The following is a 24931-nucleotide window of genomic DNA, read 5'->3' on the forward strand; positions in this document are numbered from 1 at the left end:
TATAAACTGTTCCATATGTTTTTTTTTCTCTCTTTTTTTGCTGTTGTTTTTTAGTCAGGTTCTCAATGTCCTGACCTACCCATGATCACATCCCTGGGGAGGTTCTTTACAAATCTGTTGACCACTCATGAGTATCCACACCCTTAGCCACTGGACTCTGGCATGAAGCATAAACACGCTTCATGTCGGACACAAATAGAAGTTACAGAGAAACTGATGTCATATAGGGAGATTATATGCACAGAAACGATAACTTGATGTGTTGGTTATCCCCAGGAGTTATTATTTCAGGAATAACCATTTGAATCTCTTATTCTGTCAGCGTCCAGGTTTGCTCGCATGTTGAAACTCCTGTGTTTTCCTAACAGCGTAAAGCTGCATCTGCATGCAGTTGTCTGACATGATACTTAATTCATAGAGGCTCTCAAAAGTGTACACTCCTTTGTTAAAAACAGGTGTTCGTGACCTAAATGAAGATGGACCTGATTTTTTTTTTTTTAATCCTTTACTTCATTTGAAAAGCAACGGTTTTGGTGAAGCAAGAGAGTCCACTGGGTACAAATTCACAGCCATTGTTGAATCTTATTTTTTTTGTTTTGTTCATTAAAATCCAGTTCATGTGATTTCAAAGGTTTACTGAGAAACCTTTGAAATACCTTTGAAATGCAGTTGATTCTTACCCAGCCAGTGAATTCATCTGAATCTATGCCATTTTTTTTATTATCTTAATAAAAGGAACAGGTTAAATTGTTGTGCTGTTCTGTCATATAACTGAATCATCATTACATTGCTTGGAGTTTTTACTTGACCGACGTCTACATGTCTCGGCTCCTGAAGAAGTTATGTCTTTTCTTGCAAAATTCAAAATAAACCGATAAGCAAATGCGTTGTGCTATAAACAGCCTCCTGTTAAGGTTAATGTCCCGTAAAGAAAACAAAGATAGTTTTGCATACAGGCCTTCATAGACCTTCACAGGTTGGCAGTCTTTATCTGGAGGTCAGGCAAGGGCCTGGTGACTCACTCATAAACTCTGTGCTACGCCCAAGAAACCAAATTCACTTAAATCATTTCTGAGGTCTACTAAAATAGTTAGACCATATGAGAGAATAAGTTCCTTAACTGCAGCTGGTCTTCTTTGCCGTGCATGATGTCACCAAAAATCATTTTATAACTTTACTTATGTTGGTACACTTAAAGGAAGATCAGTCGAACATTACCGTTTGCTCTATTGCCAGTAAGCTCATGCCAGAGTGGTGTTCATCCTATGCAGTTTTTTTCCCCCCACAAAGAGCCAAGTTGCAGCACACTTTGCCGGGATTTACAGCTGGATGGCTCTAAGTGACAGTTTTATTCCTCGGCTATGGAGGCCATCTTTAAGCAGTACACTTCTCTGCCCATTCATTGTCAAGTTCATCTGAGTCTGAGCTTGTTGCTGCAAATGTTCTGACCACATGTAAGGCAGCTTGATCTGTTATGCCCAATATTACGCTTCCAACCACTCGGATTTAGATTTACAGCTTTACATGCTCACGGCGATGAGTTATGCGCATGCGGCTTTTGAAACACTTATAATCAGTGTGACACAGTTTTCTTTGAGAATTGTTTGGTGATATCTTGTCAGTTTGACAAAGTGGAGGGATGTGAAGAGCATTTTGCATTTTTAGCACAGATAATTGTTGCTTAAATGTTAACATGAATTGACAAACCTGTTCTTTAGCTGTGAGTAAATGAAAAAAAAAACAACAACAAAAAAACCCACCACATACTCTTAAAGCCCAGACCCAGCAATTACTCACCCCAGCAGAACATTTGGGGAATTTCTGTCCATGGATTACAAGTTTCCAGTAAACTTCTCCAGATGCCTGTTAATGACCTAATTATTTGACTCAAGTGTGTTGAAGCATTGACACTTCTAGAAGAATGACTTGAATTGCAGATCCCTGCTCTAAGGAAAACACTTGTATCTTGTTAATGCCAACTATGTAAGCTCTACTAATATCTCTATCTGAGAGTGGATGGAAACCATCTGGAAAGCCAAATGTTCATCACTGTTAGGTTTTGACTTTTCACTTGGCTTTTCCAAACCAAGGATTTGATATGAAATTTCATTTCTGGGCTCAAACAGGTTTTCCTTCTAATATTGTCATGACCAGTTTCATTACAGCTGATGAAGAAGAGTACCCCACAGCATGATGCTGCCTCCTCCATGTTTTCCACAAGCATCCCCGTGCAGTGTTAGTTTATTTTATGCAGAGCATTTGCATGAAATCACCAGAACATCTTCTATCGCATGCATATTGTGCCTCCTACATGGCTGGTGCAAACTGCACTTCTTTTGCTTTCTTCTACAATGGTTTTTGTCTCGCTACAATATAATAAAAGCCATATTTGTGAAGTGCAAAACTAATGATAGTCTAAAGTAAGATTCTTCCTTCTGAAAAGATTTTGTAAATTGTAATCTAAAGAACACAAAAGGTTTGCTTATAGAAAAAATATATTTTATTCAACATTAGTTCTACAACATTTTTACAGTTGTGTTATTACAGCCCACTTCTTTTCCATCTCCGACGTGTCATTGTATGTCGGACAGATGTCTTCCTGTTTCTGGAAGATGCTGGTATTCCTGCCAGATTTCCTGTGCATGTGTTGTGATAAATATTTTCAACATGAGATGTGCTTAGTCAGAAATAAGAAACACATTTACTCCAGGTGCAGTTACTGCGGCAACATGTTTACAGAAAGTGCAAAACTGCTGAATATTGCCGTTACAGAAACCGAGAACGTGGAGTCCACTGTTTCTGTGCTTGGCGCTGCGGTTTGGGGTTGTGTGGCTGCTATTCTTTCATTCCTTGCAGACAGTTTTCCACCAGAGGGAGCCATGGAGTGGCAGTCTTCCATTGGAGGATGGACGGGAGGTGTTATTGGATGCACCTGCACGCCATGGAGGCTCATTAGCTGGAGGATAAGAGGAGCCATTTGCCATACTTCAGGTACCTGAGTGTTCATCTATAGTGGTAACTCTGAGCCCTCTGCACTTCCTAGGAGTTTCATGAGTTTATTTGACACTCTCCACTTTCCTCTTAGGTAGTTTAATTTACCAAGCATACCTAAAACCATTAAATTTTTTTAAATCAAATTTGGACCATAGGTGTGTCCCTGGCACTGCCTATGGGTGATATCAAGACACACATCTGTTATGGCCAGTTAGTCTGGTGGTTCATCCTCTGGCACTGACCTCTGGATGTACCCAAAACATTCGAGTCTCTTTGCTATACCAGAAAACTGTGACACACCACAAAAAGAAATTTTTCAGATAAGCTTGCTTGTTCCTACCACAGGTGTATAAACTTTAAAAATAAGATGTTAAAAAGCCAAATATGCATCCAAATATTAACCAAGTGATCCATTTGGTTAATCCAATTGAACTCTCTTTTGGTTCTGTTTGTCTCTCTTCAATCACTTCCTGGCTTTCCTCTCAGCCAGCAGTGAGAGCTTTACTCAAACTGCCTTGTTTTTGCTATGTTAGGAAAAAAATAAGCTACTTTCAAAAACAAAGCGAAACTAAACACCCTTGTTTGCATTTTTACAAAGACAGTGTTCCTAGACAATTAGGATTTCACCGGGGAAGAAAAAAACAGTGAGATGAAACTTTCAGAATGAGCTGATCAGTTCTTTAAAAGATAGGAATGCACTCAATTCAAAAGCTTGAATTCTTAACTAGCAGAAAAAGATTACTCTTGCATGTGTTGACATAAATCTAATTATGTTCAGAACAGCTTTGGATTCATACACATGGCATTTGGACATGGTTAGCTGTAATCAGCTGCAGGATAAAACATTACTTCAGCTGAGTCACTATTGTCATGATTGGTCAACATGTTAAAGGCATAAACATGTGTGTGTGCATGTATGCATGTGTATGTAAAAAGTTACATTTTGGAGGTTGCATATTGTTTTACAACACCAAAGTCTGGATTTATTCTGCAGTGATAATTGGGGTTACACTACATGATGGAGTAGTAGTAAGAAACATATTAAAAATAAATAAAATTACAAGAATAAAGACCTGGAATATTGGAAAATTCAGAAGCTGTCGGCAGCTGTCTTGGCCCTCGTCAAGCTGCTTGTCTAGTGTCAAGGATTATGCCAACTAGCGGATGCTCAGACTAACATGCTGTGGGATCTGTGCCGCAAGCTGGATGTGATTCAAGCGGAGATTTGCAGACCCTGGTGCTCTCTGGCAAGATAGAATTGACTTTGGAGAAGTTGCTAGTCTGGTCTGGTGGGAATGGCTACAATAATAATTTGGATGATTTGAATCGCCACAGAAATGCACCAGTGAGACCTCAGAGCAGAACAGAAAAATTACTGCCGTCTGCCCGAACTACAAAGCAATGGTTGCTATCTGAAGTGGCTTCCCTGTGTTGGCTTAGGCTGGCTGTCTTTCTCAACTCTCCTGGATGATATGTAAACAAGATGCTCTTACCCACCATGCTTCCCCAGAGACATCTGTGGTTCTGTGGCAGACTCTACAAGGCCACGCTGATTAACCTTTCCATCATATTAGAGACTGCTGGCTGGCAGAGCCGTGTGGCAGAGTTCACACTGCATGGATATATACAGCCATATTCCATGGCTATGAACACATCCTCCCTGAACTCACCTCACCTTTGCTGGCCCCCCACCTTTATGTTGTATTTATGTTGCTTTATATATGCAGAGGTTTCTTTGCAACCCCTCACTGCGCCCACTTGGACGCCTCCCACCATGGATGCAGCTTCATGGACTGTCTTCCTTGTTTTTGTTTGTTTTCTGTCTTTCTTTGAATAAGAATTGTGTTTAATTCACACTTGACCTGATGGGGCTTCCTCAACAGCTGCTCCTTCTTTCAAAGTCACATTGAGAGTAGTCAGTATTTTAAAGTTTGTTTTTTAACATCAAGTGAATTACTCCCTTTACTTATATGAAAAAAAAAAATTCACCCTCATTACAGTAAAAACAACGCTTTACACAAATATGCCAAATTGTTTGACTTTATAGCTTTACACCTCAGCCAGAAGCCATTGTTGTCTTGATCCAGGAAACATAATTGCAAACTTTCTGTACACTCCAGGCTTGTTCCTCTGAGCACAGCCGTGGCCCCAGGACACAAGTCCCTGGAGCTGTCCCTCACACACCATAGGACCCCCAGAGTCACCCTGAAGTGTAAAAGAGATTACAGGATGTCATATTTTGCAGCAAGATAAAAAAAAAAAAGAAAAAAAAAAAACATCTGTTGATGTGCAACAGTGATGCTACCTGACAGGAATCCTTCCCTCCCTCCAGGTATCCAGCACATATCATGTTTTCAGTTATCTGAAAGGGATACGCATTGAAGCAGGTGTCATCACTCAGCAGAGGGACTTCCAAGCACTGCAGCTTGTCTGGGTACCTTCCTGTAAACACACCGAAGTGAGCTACTTCTCCATCTCATTTTCTTATCTCTTCTCATTTATTGGAAATTACAGAGCAGGCCAAGTTTAACTCACAGCCCTCGTCACTGGGGCGAACGTTCCCCCATCCAGATATCTGGCACATCGTTCCAGCACTGCCGCAGTCTGATGGAAGCACTGCAGGACGCACGTAGCTGTTCAGAGTAGCCGCCTGACTCAGCTTGATCAGCATGATGTCACTGTCCTGCGTGCGGGGATTGTAATCAGGGTGGCGAATGAACGCGGCAGACATGATATGTTGTTCGGTATGGTCGGGTTCCCAGATGTCATGCTCTCCCAGTCGAACCTCTAAATCTGAGCTGAAAAAGAAACATTTCAGCAAGCTAGTTTGGTTTCCCCATCAATGATGCACACGATTAAAATCACAAGGAAACTGCTTAGGTTTTTGATTATATTTTCAATTTGAACATTTTGTGGAGTACTGATATTTCTCATTAAGAAATGTAAACAAAACTGACTGAGTTTGGGATTTTTTTCAGAAGGAGATGCATTCAGACATGATTCTACAAAACATTGATATATTAGCACAGTTTTCAGATATTGATTTGAAAAATAAAAAAGTAAAATCCTGGGTTTGTTTCCCCCTCAATCACAATTACGAGTTTGGTTTTGGTCGGTCATATAAAACACAAAACAAATACACAAAATGTGTTAATTGTAATGTGAAAAATGATGAAAAACTTCAAGTTGTGTGAACAATTTTGCACAGCAGTGTGCATGAAATCAAATGAAAGATGTCCATTATCACGTTGTACCTTGGTTTGCAGTGTGCAGCCGAGAGCACCCACTGGTCAGACAGCAGAACGCCGCCGCACTAGTTGTACCCAGTGAAGAGCGACACTTGATAGGGCACAGAGTTTCTCGGGCATTCATATCCTCCAACAATCTTTTCATCATCTTCCAGGCCAGCTGCACGTTACAAATAGGAAATGGTAAATTGCCTCCAGGAGCTTTATCAAGTCAAAGGACTCCAAAGAGTTTTACAGTTAATACGCACATTGTAGCCTCAGCTACCCAAGGGCAGTCAGACAGAAACAAGGCTACTATTTAGAAAAATCTTCTATCAAAGATACAGACAGAGCAGGGGTTCGAACTTAACATACGAAGGTTTCAGGATAAATCTCTTCTTTCTGAGCCACTGCACTCCCAGAAGTAAAATTACATTTTCCTTTTCAAATTTTATGATATGGAAAATGTATTTGCTGGTGTCAATTATAATTACAAGTTCTATTGTTGCCCATTTTTCCCCATATAAATGAATATAAGATATACCTGCAACGCCTAAGAAGATCAGGGAAAGAAAAAGCTCCATGCCTCTTTCTGGTTTGTAACTAATGTGTCCTTGCTCTCTTTAAGTTAAGTATTTCAGTCCTCTTATCTTCTGGTTTTAAGCTCTTTTATCACCTCAAACATAGGCCATATGTTACATTTCCCTAGGAACGCTGAATCTAAAGTACACCTAAGGAATACGAGCCAAAATAAAGTTTTTAAAAAATGTATATGTGCAGGAAAAGTTGCTCGGGAAATGTATGAACCTTGTCTAATTTTCTAAATTTTGTACTTTAAGTCAAACCTTTTGCCTTAATGTCCTTATTATATTTCATGTGATGTGCTTGTGATGTAAGGAAATTGACATCCACAGTTGTGGTTGTAGCTGAAATGTTCTGAAGCACAGAGGTCTAAATGTCCCGCTTTTAACAATGTTCACAGTTTTTATGTCCAGCCTGGAGGACAAAGTTTAGCTTTCTGCGAAAACTGGAGGCTACAAATTGTATACTTAGTTGTATTGAACAAATTATATAAATAAATGGGTTTAAGTTTTAACCTTCTTGAAAATGCTTTTTCTTCCCTACTTCAGAAAAACATCCCAGAACTCATTTTTAGAGAGTTTTCTGGTCTATTTGGCATTTCTGGGACTTCAGGCATCAGGTTTGCTCACATTAAAATCTCAAGAAGTTTACCTTATTTTGTGAGGTTTTTGTTTCACCGTGGCCTCACTGAGAAATGTTTTGAGTGAACTAACAAAAGCAACAGTTCACCCAGAGCCTGGATGCAATTCTACATTTAAACAACTTTTATTTTCATTAAAATCTCCCTTCATTGTAAGTACAGATGTATTTTTCATAGCCATACTTTGGAACTTATATTAAAAAAGAATTATGTGTCCTTTTACACCACCTACTTGCCAGATAAAGGGACATGCATGTGCTACAGTACCTGCAGTTTTTGGGAAGAAATTACCATTTTGGTGTGTGTGTGTGTGTGTGTGTTTCTGAATTTAAAAGCCCCACATTTTTGTAATTTTGCCTGACAAGACTTTTTAATTGATTGGAAATTGGTAAGTGTTTATATGTAACAATGTGCAAAGGACACTGATAATAAATAATACACTATTATTGGAATGCCTTCTTTAAATGACAGGTTCAAAATGTCTCTTTTGCAGAGAAACCGATTAAATGCATTCCTCCAGTGTGAGTTTTAACCTATTTTCCAACACAAACTCTTAGATTTTCAAGGTTTGAGGTATCATCTATTCACTTTGATATTCCAGTGTTTTCATACTGGACCACTCTAACTGATTTATTTTTGCTTTGGAGCCAACTGAGATGCTGTTTGTCGTTTTATCATCAAGCTTTTATCAAGAATGTCTAAATGCGCTTCTCCATTCATCCTTCCTGCAATTCTAAAAATTCTGCCACATATGTCAAAAAACGTAAACGTTTGACTCCTGCAAACTCTGTGATTTTAATATATAGTCTAGGGAAATCAGTGAAGTCATAGCGATGGCAAACCACCACTGACTCAGAGTTTCAGAACGAAAACGAAGTGACAGGTATAGTGCTCCATTACTCACGTATGAGCATAGCTGTTTATCAGCACCAGACAGGGAATTATTTAAGGGTGTTTTGTTGCCCAAACCATATGATTAAACACTTTAGCGCCAAGCATAACACATTCCCATCTAGCACAGGCAGGTTCTCTTCCCTTTCATTACTGAGAGGCACTCAGATTATTTGACTCACTCGTTTTGAACATGTTTGATTACATTTAAGACACAAAAAAAGCTGAAGCGTGGCATTAAAATCCAAGTCATCAGGCATGGAAAGTCACATGGAGATGATCAGCTGCTCAGGTCGAAGTGTTGCGTCTGCTCTTTTTATTTTGTTGTTGCTTTTTTAACTTTAGGATGGATAAACATTTCAAGCCGAATGTTTTTTCCCCCCCAGGACCAACCAAGCCTTTGTAGTTTCTTGCAGTAATAGCTGAAGGTTTTGAGACATAATTTTTTTTTTTTCACAGTCATTTTCCACTTATCTGTAAATGTTAGCATTTTCACATGTCAACAAATGCAGACAGACATAACTGTTACACCTTAAATTGGGTAATATTTTCACTGTTGTATCTTTGTCTTACCAGCGCTCATCCTGGGGTCTGGTGCCATTATCAGGAGAAACAAAGACATCGGATTGCTCATTTTTGCGTGGTGAGAGCAAAACAATCTGACGGCTGCCGCTGTAGCAATATTAAACGCAAAAATATAATTTATTTCACTATTGATCTGAAGTTTTCTATGCATGTTGGACTCATTAGAGCTTATTAGCTGTGTAAATGACTATTTTTAGTTGGTAGTCATCATTTTATCTTTTTTTAAATCTTTTTTAATCTTTTTTTCTCTTTCTCTTTCTTACTGTTTATTAAATGTCACATGCTGTTCTTATTTTTTTCTTTAATTATGTAAAGCACCTTGAAATGCCTTGTTGCTGAAATGTGCTATACAAATAAATTTTGATTGATTTGATTGATTGATTTGTAGGTCAGGTAATCAGGAATGGAAAGACAAAGGATGTCAAAGTCCAAATATTTATTACAGGTCATAAATGATTGTAGCTACGTTACTCATTAAAAAACAACAACAAAAAATCTTTTGTCTTTGCAGTGTTGTTTATCATTTTCTCTATGGTTCTGCTTTGGTGGTTGATCAAAGTTTAGCCTCAATGTGTGGTAAGATTTATTTTTTTCATGGGCTTTTTGTTGACCAAAATAAAAGGAACAAGCAACTGAGTATAGTTGCTTTAAATGTCGATTCTTCCTCCACTTTCCTCTTGGTTCCTCATCTGATTGTAACTGAAAGAAATTGCACCACAAATTGGAGGAACAATTTCATTTTATTTTGGATACAGGTTCACTACACAGTGAACATACACCCAACAGCATAACGAGTACCGAAGCCTCCCGGAGATATGTCCATGAGTAAAAACAAGTTAAAAAACGTGTTATTCTCATTTAACCATGAAACAAATTGCTTATGTAAACGCCACCATAAACAAAGTGAACTAAGTGCAATCTACACCATTATTCTGTTGCAAACTCTTGTAAAATGCAGGAAATTGCACAGCTTTATGAATTCCTCCAACTGTGTTGCACATTTAGAGAATCACACTAATTTATGAATCTTACCTGGAATGCATACAAACTCAGTCTCATCTGAAGGGTGAAACATATTGTATGTCTGTTGTCTGCAGGGAAAACTGGCATAAGTGGGCTGGTAGGGTTAAACCTTCCTTGCTGTTTACAATAAAAAAAAATGTTAAAATACCTAGTGAACGCAAATTAGAAATGATGCATCACATTTTGTGAAACTTGCAACAAAATTGGTGCCAAACAGTCTGGGGAAAATCCTTCAGTCTTTCCAAAGGGCTAACTTTGGAAAGACACAACCTCGTTCATTTATGGTTCAGAATGATTGACAGACGTCTAGCTAGTTTTGGTCAGCTCAGGGTCAGCCACGTGCCAACGAGGATGGATGAACAATAACGTGTCTCGTGCTCGACTGTATGCGAGTGTGGCTTGGTGAATAATGAGTATGATAACAAGCAAGATTAAGTAATTTCTCACCCGTTTTCCTTAATGTCTTGGTGGACAAATGCAGCAAAAGGAAAACCTTTTTTCCTTTTCTTTTTGGTGAAGGGAGAGACTAACAATAGCTTGACTATTGGCTTCCTGTGCCGCTATCCCAAATAAAATCTTGCTTATTGCACAGTCTGCACTTTCTTTCCTTTGCTTGTATTGTCTCTGTTACATTTTCTACCAGGTCAATCAGCAAACAGAAGGAGAAATTGTGAACGATGACGTTGATTTTCTTCGCTGTTTGAGAATTGTAGTTTTCCTGTAGTTTCAGCAATGGCAGACAAAGACATGAACAGAGCCATTCAGTCCATGTTGGCTTCTAAACATTGAATTAACATTAACACCCACTTCGTTCGGATCAGCACTTCTCTCTTCGCAGCAGAGGATGGTTGTTTACAGGACAGGAAATTTCCAGAAAGCTTCATAACATCGAACTGGCACATCATTATGGCCAATGTTAGCGATTGGGTAAAATTTAGAAGCTAAACACAGGAAACAATAATTTCTCAATAGGTAGACCTCATTTTAAAATATATTGTTTGTCTTGTTTTATTTTTATTTTTTTCATGAGTTGTGATTGTGTCAAAGAGTGAAACGCAGTTATTCAAAGCTGAATCTGAAATAATTATAGTTCAGACCCTTAATGCCTCAGTATTAAGTTGGCTCAGCTTACCTCACAGAGACTCTGTGTAAGCTTGGTTTTCGGTATGTTTTGGTGGTTGTTTGTTTTATGGTTGTCTTTGAACTAGAAAAAAAAACAATGTCAGTTTATAACAAGATTTCTTTATTTCAAATTGGAGTCCAATAAGCAGCATTTTAATATATCTGTATTTATCTGTTGACCACCTTACAAACATCTCCACCAGCCACCACTGGTTGTCTGAACCGTATTTATTTACCTGTTGAAATTTCAGATTTCATCAAGACTGCAAGTAAATTTTCACTACATCCTAACTCCAGAAAGTCTGAGGTCGCTGAGCATTACAGAACGGGACACATGTGTTTATTAGCAAACACTATCATTAAAAATGTGCAACAAACAAAAACATCCAGTGAGCCAGCAGTGCATTTGGACGAGTCTTTTAGCGTCACATATGGCACCCAAATGCCTCTTTGGATCTGAGGAGCAATCAGGGCATGATTGCTGGATGACTAAATTAGACAATAAAAACACCAACAAACTCTTCTGTGACCTAAATCTTCCATATCCTTTCTTGTTTTACACTTCCTGTTTGCTTTAATGTGCATAAAAATCTAAAAAACTTCCTCATATTCAGTCATCTGCTGTCCCACGCTTGGCATCCTCCGATTCCTTACTGTCATTGCTTGAAATATCCTCGGACGAACAGAGAGACCACTGTGTTGTAAATATGTGCGGCTATGTAACGTCAGGCTTGTTTTGTGTCACAGAGTCCAGACTGATTATGCATGTATCTGTTGAGGGGCAACCAGACGTTGTGGTCAAAAGCAGAGACGTATGTAAGGAAGTGGTTTAGGTTATTGAGGTTCAGCTTTTTTCCCTGTGTGTGGTGAACTTTAGGCATACACACACACACACACACATGCACACAAGAAAAGATTACTAAGCCATGTAAATGAAAGCTGTTGAAACTGGTTTTGACTCAGAAAAACAAAATTCCTGGGTTCTCCACAGCAGGGAGACAGGGGTCTGATTTCCATTCGGAACGCCGCAACAGGATAAACAAACTTTTGGGGCTTTCAGGTTAGAGCAGATTCCCAGTTGCTCCTGCACTAGAAGTTTCAACACCACAGCCTACTCTCCAAAAGGCCGGAGTAGATTTATAAGCATTTTTAGATTTCTGTAGAGTTGCAAAATGGAGACGTTTGCATAAAACTTCAATGACAAATACAGGGCGTGTTAGAGTGATGCAAGGAACAGCACCGTCTCATTACTTATTTTAGATTCCCACACACAAAAACACACTCAGACACAAAAAAAATCCACACGTTCAATTGCGTTATGTCTCTCAGGTTCCTCACAGCTGTTGCCTCAAACCATTAAAACCCCCGAACTTCTAACCATTGCACATTGGATTCTGCTAAAGCTGAAATTCTCCTATAAAACCTCTGCTGGTTGTTCAACACACCCAAATTGGTATTTGTGTGGTACGCATATAATTACACGTTTGGTTGGTAAATCAAGAACGCTGGCAAGCCTCGGGCTCTGAAGGCTTCCCTCAAACTATAGCCTTGAGATGGCTATTAATATCCCCTGCAGACTCTAGCAAAAGAAAAAGGAAAAAAAAAAAACTCAGCCTGCCTTTATGATCCGGAACAACATTTGAAAAGGGTGCGCAGTGTTGGATGTATGTGATCACATCAGTAAAAACAGGATTGGTAGTCTGTCCCACAAATGGAGCTACAGTTTAGGAAGAAGAACTGTTTCCTACAGATTGAACGCATTGCTTTGAGACCTACTGCAAGAATAAAACCAGAGGAAGCTTTCTTTCCCCTGAATTCTTAAAGCCTGAGCAACCAGGCAACAGAGAAATTAGTCCACCTACACAGTCAGAAACGGGTGTTGGTCTGAGCGTATGGAGGAACTGAGGGCGGGTAAATAGACATGGGGAGTTTCTCTCACTTATTCTCTCCCGTGTTCGTCCCCCTTTTTACTTCCACCCCCTCACATCTGGTTTGCTGGCAGGGCTTAGTTCCTGTGAGGGGTGTGTGTAAATAAGCTGCTGCCTAGTATTGGGGGTAGGTTGCAACCAGCATCTCACACTCTCTGGAACTGGTTGATTTTAGCAACTTTGGTTTAATTTTTCAATGCTGTAAGAAGATTTTGTAGCTTTATCAACCAATCAATCAATGAGGTCACGTTTGTTTGTATTGCATGTTTGGGCAACAATGCAGTTCAAAACTTTCTACATCATGAAAACATAAAAAACATCCCAAACACATCATACAGACACCAATTGTGAAATCACTAACAATAAATTTTGTCAAGCCCCATTGTTAAAATCATGAACACATTATGTTGGTCAATGTTCCAGTTATTATGGATCAAAGGCAACACTAAACAGGTGAGGTGGGCTCTTCCCTGGATTTAAAGGAACACTGTGTTTCAGCTGTTTTGCAGTTTTCTAGAAGTTTCTTTCAGATTTGTGATGCATAGAAGGCTAGTTTCATACATTCGTTTTTCTCCATACCCCTCACATTTATTTGTTTCTTCTTCTTTCACTATTTGGGTGTAGAGGAATGACCTGTTCATGTTGCTATCAGCTGGGGTGAAGGGTCACAAGGGGGAGGTAGTCAGAAGTCAGGAGGGGTGCAGTCCTCTGCCACAAGCCCACTCATGCTACAGCAGGCCTAGAGCATGACCGTAAAGGCACCGATATACTTCACGCAAAGTGCCAAAATTTGGTCTCATTGACATACAGATGTATGAGAAAATTGTATAATTTTGTTCACAGAGAGGCGTCCGTCTACCAAAATTTAGGTCTGTGTTTGCCTTTGCATCATCTCATATCATGTTTGGTGTGTTCTGACTTGGACCAAAATGCAGACAGGAAAAAGGAATGACCATCTGAGTCATGGTTTAACGATAAAAGGCAAAACTAGCAAAAACAGGCAATCAGGAACAAGGAGTGAATGGGGAGTGGAGAGGATAAAGGAGGCAATCAGATGTAAATGACTGCAGCTAGGAAAGCAGCGAGTGAGAGTAGATGAAAAAATGACTTGCAGCTGGGGAAAGGGATTAAATGGCAAAGTGATTTGAAGGGGCAATATTACTTGTTTTGCAAGCAGAAAGTCATCACAACATCACTTCTCTATTAACCCTTTAACAATGTTTTTTACCAGTATTGCACGGAGAAGTAGCTCCTATAATGAGCTCAGCAGATGCGCTGTTCCACCAGGTGTTTGCTAATTGCTGCTGGCTAGTCTGGAGGAGCTGAGTGGGGGAGAAATGGGGAGGGCTCCTCTGTGAGGCAGAAACTCTGAGGAGGAGCTGCGACTTGAAGGCGAGGCTAGGTCCACCCAAGCGTTTTGCACAGCAAAATGGTTGCCATGGAAATTAAAGGATTTCTCAAACATGCATGAAAGAATCAAGGCAACACTCCACGCACGATTTTGATGAGGGAATAATATTATAACATAATGTAAAGCTAAAACATAGTCAACTTTACATAATACTGTCAGTCCCTTTAAAAACTGATAGCATCCATGTAGAGTCGCACCAGATCTGTGTGACCAGGGCGAACTGAGGCAGAACCAGTTCGAGGCCTTCTAGTGGAGAAGCGCCAAGACAAAAATATGAAACCAGAAAAGAATCTAGACAAAAATAAACACTAAACCAAAACAAAACCAACACCTAAAACGAGAAACCAAACTTTCAGAAGGAATAAACTTGAACTAGAAGAAAATGCGAAACAAATTGCAATAATGACTGAACAAACAGAAGGACTAAGCTGGAATAGGGGGAAAGATAATGAAAACAAGAAATTCATATGAAGACATAAAAGCAGAAGTTCACAACGGCAAGGGACATGAAACTCAGGCTTATAATCACCCAATGAATAAGTGGGTGGTTTGGAAGGAAAGCGCAAGAGTGACCATGTGGGAGGAAATTCAAGCAGAAAGACAAACTCAAATGAAACATTTGATCCCTGAAAGGTAGGGCTTCACTCTGGAGACATCAACCAGATTTGCAGAGTCTTCAGCTCCCACTCCCCCACATTCAGCTTGATGTCATTACACAGCATCACTGGTAGGGTTTTTTGTTTTTTTTTATGCAATCAAAGAGTATAGCACCTGAAACAAGTGCAGGAATTTACCAGACTGGTGTGAAAAAAAAGGAAATTGCTACTTGGAAGAATTACTGCTCAGGTTTGCTTCAGGGGATGAATACCTCTTTGTTTTTGGCTTGTTTCTGTAATGATTTTATGAGTGATAAAACCGCCAGAAATATCCAGACTGTAGAAAGGAATTCATATCCAACTTTGTCTCCGAGGAACAATATTTTTCTTTGCTGTTTCAAGAAGTCAAAGGTACCACTTCATCTTAAGCTCTATCTAAGGGTTGGGCGCACAACCCCTTGTGTGCAGGCCTTCGTCCTCAATGCGGCCGTCACAGGTTCGATTCCCGACCTGTTGACCTCTTCCGCATGTCCTCCCCCTCTCTCACAACCCACTTTCCTGTGTTGATTCACTGTTGAATAAGGGTCACTAGAGGAAAAAGAATTTAAAAAAAGCTTTAAGGGTAATGTTAAAAATGAGATTTGCAAAGTCTGATCATACACAAGCCTATATGTTCAGTATTCATCCACTGCTTTAAAACTTTCTAATAAGCTGTCATGAATTACCAAAAATAACATAATATAAGGCTTTAAAATGTGCTGAGTCTGACAGATGTTACTTCCAGGCTTTGTCCCTGTTGAAGCTGAGAGAAAGAATAGGGGCCGACATAAATTCACTGCAAACATCTGCTTTGTTTCAGGAAAACTCTGCGTTTCAAAATCCCAGCGGGTTCAGCAAGCTCAGCGAAACGATGACGTCAAAGGTCAAAAGAAGGGAGACATTAAAATGTTTGTGCTCAGGTGAAAAGTCAGCATGCAGCAATTACTGAAGACTTAACCTGCATCAAAACATGAACTCAGGCCACAGAGTGGCAAACATTACACTGCAGGATCATCGGTGGGTGGATGAGAAATCAGATCTTCTCTCCCTCCGGTAGTCATCTCAGCAACCCTCAATTTATGCATTTACTGAAGCTGTTTGCTTACACTCTGTTTTGGAGTTTCCCAAAGGACTGCCGTGGAGTATGTGAGGGCACCGGAGGAAAAGGACTTACACTTAAACATGAATAATATGGCTGTTTAGAGATTGATGAGAGCACGGCACACAAACTTGAGAAAGGGAGACTCCAGTAAGGTTTTCTCAAAGCTGGCGGGGACAAGAAGAGGGAGAGAGAAAAATGCGCTTTAGACAGAGGCTACACAGAGTAATTATGAGTGAAAGAAAAATGCAGCAAAGCTTGGACACATTTTGACGTGACAGACGGTTCAAAGGCAGAGATCAGACTGTGAAAAGTTAACATTTTGCATCGAGCAGGCTCCACCAACAACCTGAACAGGCATATGGAAACTGTTCATCCATCAGTGCAGTTTCAAGAACTGCATCAGTTTCAAGAACTGCAAAGGAAGTAGCTAATAATAATTAAGATGTCAGTATCTGCTTCATTTCCTACAATGTCTACAGCAGGGGTGCCCAAGTCCAGTCCTCGAGAGCTACCATCCTGCAAGTTTTAGAAGTATCCTTACTCCAACAGACCGGGATCAGCTCTACAGAGGCCTGATGACCCCTGGTCTACAGCATCACCCACACTATTACAAGCACTGAGGCATGCAACCTAGCGCTTTTTAAGATCAGTTTTTTTCAAAAGGCTATGACCCCAGATAAACAAAAAAAAAAAAAAAATGAGGAACTAGCTAAAATTATATTTAGTCAGTTCCTCAGTCATTTTCAGTGGTGGAAGACGAAGGATTCAGAAAGTATGCTGATGCTCTCAGTCCAACATAAAAACTTCCTAGCAGAAAAACACTCCCCCCCACTCCCCCTACAAAAAAAAACAAACAAACAAAAAACACCCAAGAACATTCTTCGCTCCTAGAAAGGGTAAAAAAAGCAACAGCTGTCTGAATAACAACCGACTGCTGGAAATCCCGAACCACCACATTCTACATGCCTTTTTGTTAAAAATTACAAACTGGTGTCCTGCCTACTGGCTTGTTTCGCGTTCAGTGACAGACATACTTCTGAGAAATTAGCAGCAGAGCTGCTCAAAGTGGCACAACAATGGGACGTGGAAAGCAATGTAGTGTGCCGCGTTAGAGGCAATGCAGCTAACATAGCAAATGCAATTAAAACCCTGAAATGGGATCCACCGCTCATGCCTTGCACACACAATTAACTTGCTTGTAAGAGATTCTCTGACGGTGATGAACAGAGAAGCTCAAAACTATCCAACGACTGACGGGAATTCCTGAGCTGAAGCTGAAACAAGATTATGTGACTAGGTGGGACTCTTCTGAAATGGCTTCTGGATTTCAAGGATACAGTCATCTCCACCGTTATCAGAGCACCTCCCATTCTTCTGAGTCAAGAGGAATGTGAGGCCTGCACTGCTCTGTTCACTGAGGAGATGAGCGCAGGCAGGTACAGTCTAAATATCATGCTATGATGTTATTATTCCCCAGCTATCCTGTTTAGTCATTGTATTATTATTATTATTATTATTATTATTATTATTATTATTATTACTATTGTTATGACAAGCAGATTAAGCATGACTGGGTTTTTTCATAGAGTTTAACACATAATTGCTTGCTCGTTTTCAGCTATGTTACAGCCTCTAAAATGTTCATCTTCTGCAAAAGTTAACAGAGAAGTGACAGAAAAGTGAAGGAGTTAGTGCAGGGGTGAGCAATACTGGTCCCCAAGGGCCGGTGTCCTGCAACTCTTGGATGTCTCCCTGGTCCAACACATTTGAATCCAACAGCTGAATCACCTCCTAAAGTGCAGTCAAGTTCTCCAGAGTCCTGCTAACGACCTCATTATTTGACTCAGGTGTGTTGAAGTACAGACACACCTAAAAGTTGCAGGAGACTGGCCCTCGAGGCCCCTGATTAGTGGATGCTTTGTCCACAGGCTGGAGTGCAACCATGTTCTATCAGAAACCACCAGAAATCTTGACCGACGATTCAGTGAAACCAGAGCAGCTGATGAAGCTCTTCAGAGAATAATTTCAACAGCAGCAAGAGCCAGCTAGTCACAGGGCCAAGAGGGAGAAGAGGCAGCAACGTGCCTAGATGAGGAACTGCACGCATTCGCTGTTTGGAGGTTCTTTGAAGAACAAGCGACTGGTGAAACTAAAAGGAGCCCATCAGAAGACGCCATGGTGGAAGTGGGATTAAGTCTCGAGACTGTTTCACAGAGAAACACAGACCCACTGAGCTAGTGGCAAACCAAATGTTTATCCACTTCCTTCACATGTGAAGCAATTAGTCTCTGCATTGTAACATCTGTCCAATCAGTAAAATATATACTTCCAAAATAGGAAGCAGAAACAGGATCAGTAACTAAAAGCTCAGGCTCTTGGTTTTCTATATGCCAATCTTGACAAAAAACTTGCTAAAACTGTCATACTTAACAAGGAGTGTGAAATTTGTTGCCAGTGGTCATTTATTTTAATATTTAAAATACTGAATCCAGCTGTTGCCCACATTTTATGAATCACTTGCAAATTCTTGAATTAGTTTTTCTTCACATTCCTCTCAATGTGAGGATTTCTGTGTGTGTTAGTCCCTGTGTCGTGTCTACCCCTCGATTGTTCCCAGCTGTCCTTCATCTCCCCTGACTGCCCCCAGTGTATTTAATCCCACCTGCGCTCCCTGCGCTCCCTGCTCCCAGCTCCCTTGTTGTGTGTCGTGTCTTTGCCATTGCTTTCTATGCAATGGCAAAGACGCGACACAATGGCAAGAAAGCAATTGCATAGAAATTGCTTTCTATGCAATTTGGTTACAGTTGGCAGCAACTGTTTTCAGTTGCTACCAGTGTCTGAGCTCATTGCCTTATTCCTCACCTGTGCTGCCTGGACTGTTTGTATATGTTTAAAGCCATAATTCACTCTACAACCTGGGTGCACCGTGCGTCCATCCTCACCATAAATACTACAACTCATGATATTCAAAGATGATAAGGCTATTTCTGCAGCTTGTGCAATTCTTTTTCAACCAGTTTCTTTTCCACTGAACATCCTGTGAAGTATGTTTCTGTGAATAGCCAGCTTCTCTAGTAAAGACTTGTTGGGGCTTCCCATATGTCAAGTCAGTGGTCTGAATTAATTGCATTGACCACTATATAATATTCTGTATTCTAAGTTTTTTTTATTGGTCTCATGTAATATTTTGAGAAACTGAATATTATGTCCCCATTAGATTTAAGGCACAATCATAAAATGAACAAAATAAATATTTGATATATTACTCTGTAAGGAACCTATCTGCAGGTTTCAGTTTTTTCATTGAATTATGAAAATACAATAACGTTTTGGTTATTTATTTTTTAGCTTTTTGAGATGCAACTTCAAATGCAGCAAAAGGGGATTCAACAAAATATTGACTCAGGGGTTGAATACAAAATATGTATAACAATGATATTAAAACAAGGATTGTTATATAAACTGAATGAAGTGAAATGAAAAATAAACAATGTGTTGGTTAATCAGACATGACAAAAGGGTTCGTGTATTGGGCTTCTGTGATATGGGCTTCTAAAAAAGAAGAAAAGAAAAAGAAAAGAAAAGGAAAGAAAAGAAACTGCACCGACGTCTGTGGGAATTTATTTTGCAATAAGCATTTACATCTAAGTAGTGCAACAGTTTCCTGCTTGCCAGATGAGGAGGCTCCGGGACGTCCTGCCCAGCTGTGATGTCAAACAATTAGGGGTGTCAAGGATCTGAGCTCCACGTTTTCCCCATAGCAGACAGAGCTGCCCGTGAGGCTGAACGCATCTGACTCATCCGGACGAGACGAGGTAGGACGATTAAAAACTGGCATTTTACCAAGAGATTAAATATGGAGATCAATTAAAATTAATTTAAAAACGTGGGCTTGAGATTGAATGGGTGAAATGTACTTTTTTTTTTGTTCTTTTCTTTTTTTGTATGAGCAAAACAACGACTCGTGTGTGAATCTGGGTTTTGCTGTTATAGGCAGCTTTAAAAAAACTTTCAGGGGAAAAAAAAGAAAAAAAAACCTGAGAATGTTAATTAAGCCGCACTTTGTGAGATGAGTTTTATGGATGTGCTGCGACGGTTTTCGTGTGGTTTTGACGGAGAACAAAAAGCGTCTTCTCATCAAACTCGGTTCCACTTTTACTCTCGCTTTGATCTCAGATTTTCACGCAGCGTAGAAATTGATGCTTTGCTTTATGTGCGCCTACTCAGGTTATAAACCCTTTTAATTTACCGCTGTTGCGGGGGAATATTTATTTTTATTTATTTATTTATTTATTTTTTAGAATGTTTGTATATCTACATATGTTTATTTGGTTACAGAGTCAACAAGCTTTAAAAAGCACAGTCAGAATGGTTCATACACTTTAAAACTACGTAAGTGAGGAGTTATGTGAACAAAGTTAGGCGAACATAAGTACATAGTATTCTAAGCAAATTAACTTAAAGGTTGTTTATTCTGATGCTGCAGGTTTTACTTTACTCAAATGACCTCTACAGGATTTAAGCTCTCTAATCTTTTCTCTACCGTGTGCAAAACATTACCCTTGTTAACATTAGAAGTGGGTCAAAATTTGTTTAACTATAATATAGGTAGCCTGGCCATTGCCTTCCTGTACAATTCTGCTTGATTCAAATCTCGCTTCACAGCACAGTCTGGTCTTTCTCCCACTTACTTAGATTCCTCTGGTAGAATTTCTACCGAGCCAATCAGCAAACAGAGTGAGAAGTTGTGAACCAAAGTGTCAATTTTCTGCTCTGTTTTAGATCTGTAGTCTGAGTCTGCCTGTAGTTTTAGCAATGGCAGCGGAGGAAGTGAACAAAGCCGTTCAGTCCACGTTGGCCACGCTTCCAGATACTGAATTGACACTAACACCCGCTTGTTCAGTTCAGCATTTCTCTCTTTGCAATGGAGGATGGTTGTTTATAGTGCATGGCAATTTTCAGTAAGCTTCACAGCACTGAGCTGGTGCATGGCATATGTCATGGACTGGGTAAAATTTCAAACTTTAACAGAATCTACGCTTTCAGGGAGCAATCGTTCTCAATAGCTGAGACCCCAGACCCTCTGTACGAAGCAAAGCGTAGAACAAGGGGTTGGTTTTTCCATCCATCCATCCATCCATCCATCCATCCATCCATCCATCCATCCATCCATCCATCCATCCATCCATCCATCCAATCATTTTCTTCTGCTTATTTGGAGTCAGTTTGCAGGGCAGCAGCCTATGTAGGGAGGCCCAGACTTCCCTCTCCTCAGCCCCTGCATGGGGCAGCTCCTTTGGGGGAAACCCCAAGTCATTCCCAGCCAAGATCAATAGTTCCCTCAGCGTGTCCTGGGAGACCTTGACTGTTTTTTTGTTTTTTTTTACCAGGCTATAATATAACCTCTTCCATCAGGCTTTCAGGTGTATCTACATTTCAAGATGTAACTCTTTCTGGGGCTTTCGTTTGTTTGTTTTCCTGATAATCTGGATTGATTACATATCTACAGATGACAAAATGCTAATGCACGATGACAATATCTTAAAAAGTCATTTCAGTGTTGGTGCAACTTATTAACTGGTTTCACCAACATTGGTTGATGGCAGCAGCTACCATCAGGTGAATAGGGCTTTTCATCTTTGTGAGGAATGTTGGGCTATTTATTGCAGAGTTGCTCTCATTGCAGGGTTCTTGTGTATGACCACCCTTTAGTTTGGTGATTTTTGAGGCTTCTCTTTCTTTGTGCTTTGTATAATTGACATAATGTACAAACTAAATGCTTGAACTTAATGTAATGAACTGATGACCAGACATCTTCTGTCAGGAGTTTCTGATAGACAGGAGAAGTCCTGGTGTAATCAGTTAGAGTAAGATGTCCAGAAAAACAGCTCCAATCCACCATCACAGTCAAACATCAGCTTAGTTTGACTGTGTTAGTTTTATGTCACATGCACAACACGACACCCTGTCCAGAAAGTTAAACGTTCCTCTCGGTATTCCACAGAATATTTTCCCAAAGCCCTTGAGACTATTAAGATGTTTTTCAGCAAATGTGGGCTGAGCCTTTGTTTGGACACCATTTTAATTACTATTGTTGTTGAGCACTGACCGAAACACAGCTGAGTGAGGTCTGTTATGTTTCAGCTGTTGTTTTCAGTTCTTTTCCGACCTCCTGGACAAGTCTTCAATGTGCTCTTGGAATAATTTTGGCATGGCTTCCAATCCTGGATAGGTTCATCATGTTTCCATGTTTTATCCATTTAAGGATAATGACTCTCACTTTGTTTCTCTGGAGTCCCAAATCCTTGCAGAGACTCTTTCCAAGATGGCAGAGTTAAATGATTTAGTTTGTCATCCGTTGTGAAAGTTTTTTAAGGGGGCAAATACTTTTTATACCATGATTTGTCCAGTAGCTTACTCCTCATCAGGATGTCCTTGTGTCCCAGTACGTGACTCAGAGGCTCCTTAGAAATCTGACCAACGCCCATGGCATCACTTATGTCAACTGGTCATTTTTTCCTGAAGTCGCAGCTCTAAATGCTTTTTGACATCAAGATGTCCTGGTCCAAAGCACAAAACCTCTAAAGAACACCAACAAATGCAGCCACACAGCAGTCAGTATTGCAGGTTCCTGTTTTTGTCTTCTTTCTTTTTTTTCTTCAAAATTTAAAATAAATATTTTTTTTTATTTCTTAATGTCTTTTTATACAGTTTTAATAACTGACACAGCTGCTTTTTGAGATTGTAAAATGTAATTGGGTTAATTTAGACAAACTTAAGATAACTTATTAATTAAAATGTAATAATAATTGTTTGGGTACTACCAGATGATATCCCTAACCAAAAACAAAATCTGCCTCACACCTTGCAAAAGTATCTTAGTGAACTCAAGGTAAAGCTATTTGAATAAGATGTTCTTTCTTCTTCCATCCAAATGCAAGTCTTTAAAAAATTTAAAGTAATTTACCTTTAGTCAAGCAAAACATTTTGGCAAGATCTGTATCTGTATGAAAACTTTAGGCTTTTTAAGTTGTTCCTCTAAATCAGGGGTCACCAACTCCAGTCCTCAAGGGCTACCTTCCTGCAACTTTGAGATTCACCTCTGCTCCAAAATGTCTGAATTCCCTCACTAGCAATAGGCTGGAAACGAGCAGTTTATTTGATCCAGGTGTGTTTGAGCAGAGACGCATCTAAAAGTTACAGGATGGTAGCCCTCGAGGACTGGAGTTGGTGACCCCTGCTCTAAATATTTTGAATTGATCTTTTTTTTTTAATTTCCCTTCAATTTTCTTGAAAACTAAAACCTAATGCTTTGTAATTTCTTGCAGGTTCTTTAACGATGATGGAGCAAGCTTCTTACTATTACAGCAATATCACTGGTCTAAACAATGACTCCTTGTATGACGACGACGAGTACTACAGGGATGATCACGATCACAGCAGCAAAGACGAGCACTCTGAGCTGAGGCAGTCCCTCACCATAATGTCCCTCATCGTCTACTCGCTGGCCTTTGTCTTGGGCGTGCTTGGGAATGGAGTGGTTATCTGGGTGACTGGCTTCAAGATGAAAAAAACGGTCAACACAATTTGGTTCCTCAACTTGGCCATTGCTGACTTCCTCTTCACGGCCTTCTTACCGCTCAGTGTGACATATACAGCTATGGACTTCCACTGGCCATTTGGCAAGTTCATGTGCAAGCTAAACACCACCATCAGCTTCCTGAACATGTTTGCCAGCGTCTACATTCTGGTGGTGATCAGCGTCGACAGATGTGTGTCCGTTGTCTGGCCTGTCTGGGCGCAGAATCACAGGAATTTGCGTAAGGCTTCATGCATCAGTCTGTGCGTTTGGGCATTGGCTTTGATCCTCAGCGCTCCGTACTTTGTCTTCAGGGATACCGGCCCGTCGTACGAGAATGAGAACATCATCAACTGCTTCAATAATTTTGCTATGTCTGAGGACAGTGAAAGCCAATCTGTCCTTAAGCTGCAACTTTTCCGCCACAAGGCCATGGTGATCACTCGCTTCCTCCTGGGCTTCGTCATCCCCTTCAGTGTCATCGTCTCCTGCTATGCCGTCATAATCCACCGCCTTAGGCGAAACCGTACGCTGGCCAACCAGTCCAGCCGCTCTTTCAAGATAATTGCCGCCATTATTGTCACATTTTTCCTTTGCTGGGCTCCCTTTCACGTCATGGGTCTGTTGGAGATGGTAAGCAACATGGGAAATCACTCAAATGAGATGTTGCTCCACATCATCATAATTGGAGTCCCGATCGCCACAAGCCTGGCCTTTCTCAACAGCTGCCTGAACCCACTGCTGTACGTGTTCATGGGCCAGGACTTTAAGGATAAAGTTCGCAAATCCATCCTGAAGGTCCTGGAGAATGCCTTCCAGGAGGAGGTGTCCCGCTCTTACACCTACACAAACTCAATGATCACCATTCGAAGCAAAGACAAATCACTCTCTGACGCCGAGGTGTGAGACTGTCATGGACACTTTAGCTGTACAATGTAAATGCTACTGTAAATATAAAATCATTTTTCTCTACTAACCATGTATTCTACTGTGCTTTGAATGCCTCAAAATATAATCGACAATCACTTTTTAGTTTTGGTTTTGAGCTACAAAACATGAATTCCAACTACATTGGCCAAATAATGCAACCTTCTGCCAAGTCAAAGAGAAACTGGGTTGCAGCAAGTTATTTCACCAGCTTCCTTTTCTATTTTAACTTGGAAACCAGAAACTTTGAACTTGACACATGATACCGTCCAAGGTGGTCATCTG

The 24931-nt window shown here is 40.2% G+C and overlaps 2 protein-coding genes and 1 long non-coding RNA gene across 3 annotated transcripts in view; 2 read left to right on the top strand and 1 right to left on the bottom strand.

Moving 5' to 3' along the window:
- Window positions 1-14468, top strand: part of LOC107837026 (uncharacterized) — a 19739-nt gene extending 5271 nt beyond the window's left edge. Inside the window, exon 3 of the long non-coding RNA XR_001662998.1 lies at window positions 14366-14468. This is a non-coding gene — a long non-coding RNA (uncharacterized LOC107837026). The remainder of the gene's footprint in view (window positions 1-14365) is intronic.
- On the bottom strand, window positions 5021-6839 carry LOC103143186 (trypsin-like). Its single transcript, XM_016675082.1, is given in 5 exon segments — window positions 5021-5199; window positions 5300-5436; window positions 5530-5792; window positions 6249-6402; window positions 6766-6839. Coding segments are annotated over 5 exon segments (750 nt in total). The 5' UTR covers window positions 6806-6839; the 3' UTR covers window positions 5021-5043.
- Window positions 14469-19842: 5374 nt separating the features above from the next.
- fpr1 (formyl peptide receptor 1) lies at window positions 19843-24798 on the top strand. The gene is made up of 2 exons (XM_007559551.2): window positions 19843-19955; window positions 23469-24798. Exon 2 carries the CDS (start codon window positions 23480-23482, stop codon window positions 24623-24625), a length of 1146 nt encoding a protein of 381 aa, XP_007559613.1. The 5' UTR covers window positions 19843-19955; window positions 23469-23479; the 3' UTR covers window positions 24626-24798.
- Window positions 24799-24931: the final 133 nt, after the last annotated feature.

The sequence above is a fragment of the Poecilia formosa genome, unplaced genomic scaffold (genome assembly GCF_000485575.1).
Source record: "Poecilia formosa unplaced genomic scaffold, Poecilia_formosa-5.1.2 Scaffold105, whole genome shotgun sequence".
In the NCBI taxonomy this organism is placed as follows: Eukaryota; Metazoa; Chordata; class Actinopteri; order Cyprinodontiformes; family Poeciliidae; genus Poecilia; species Poecilia formosa.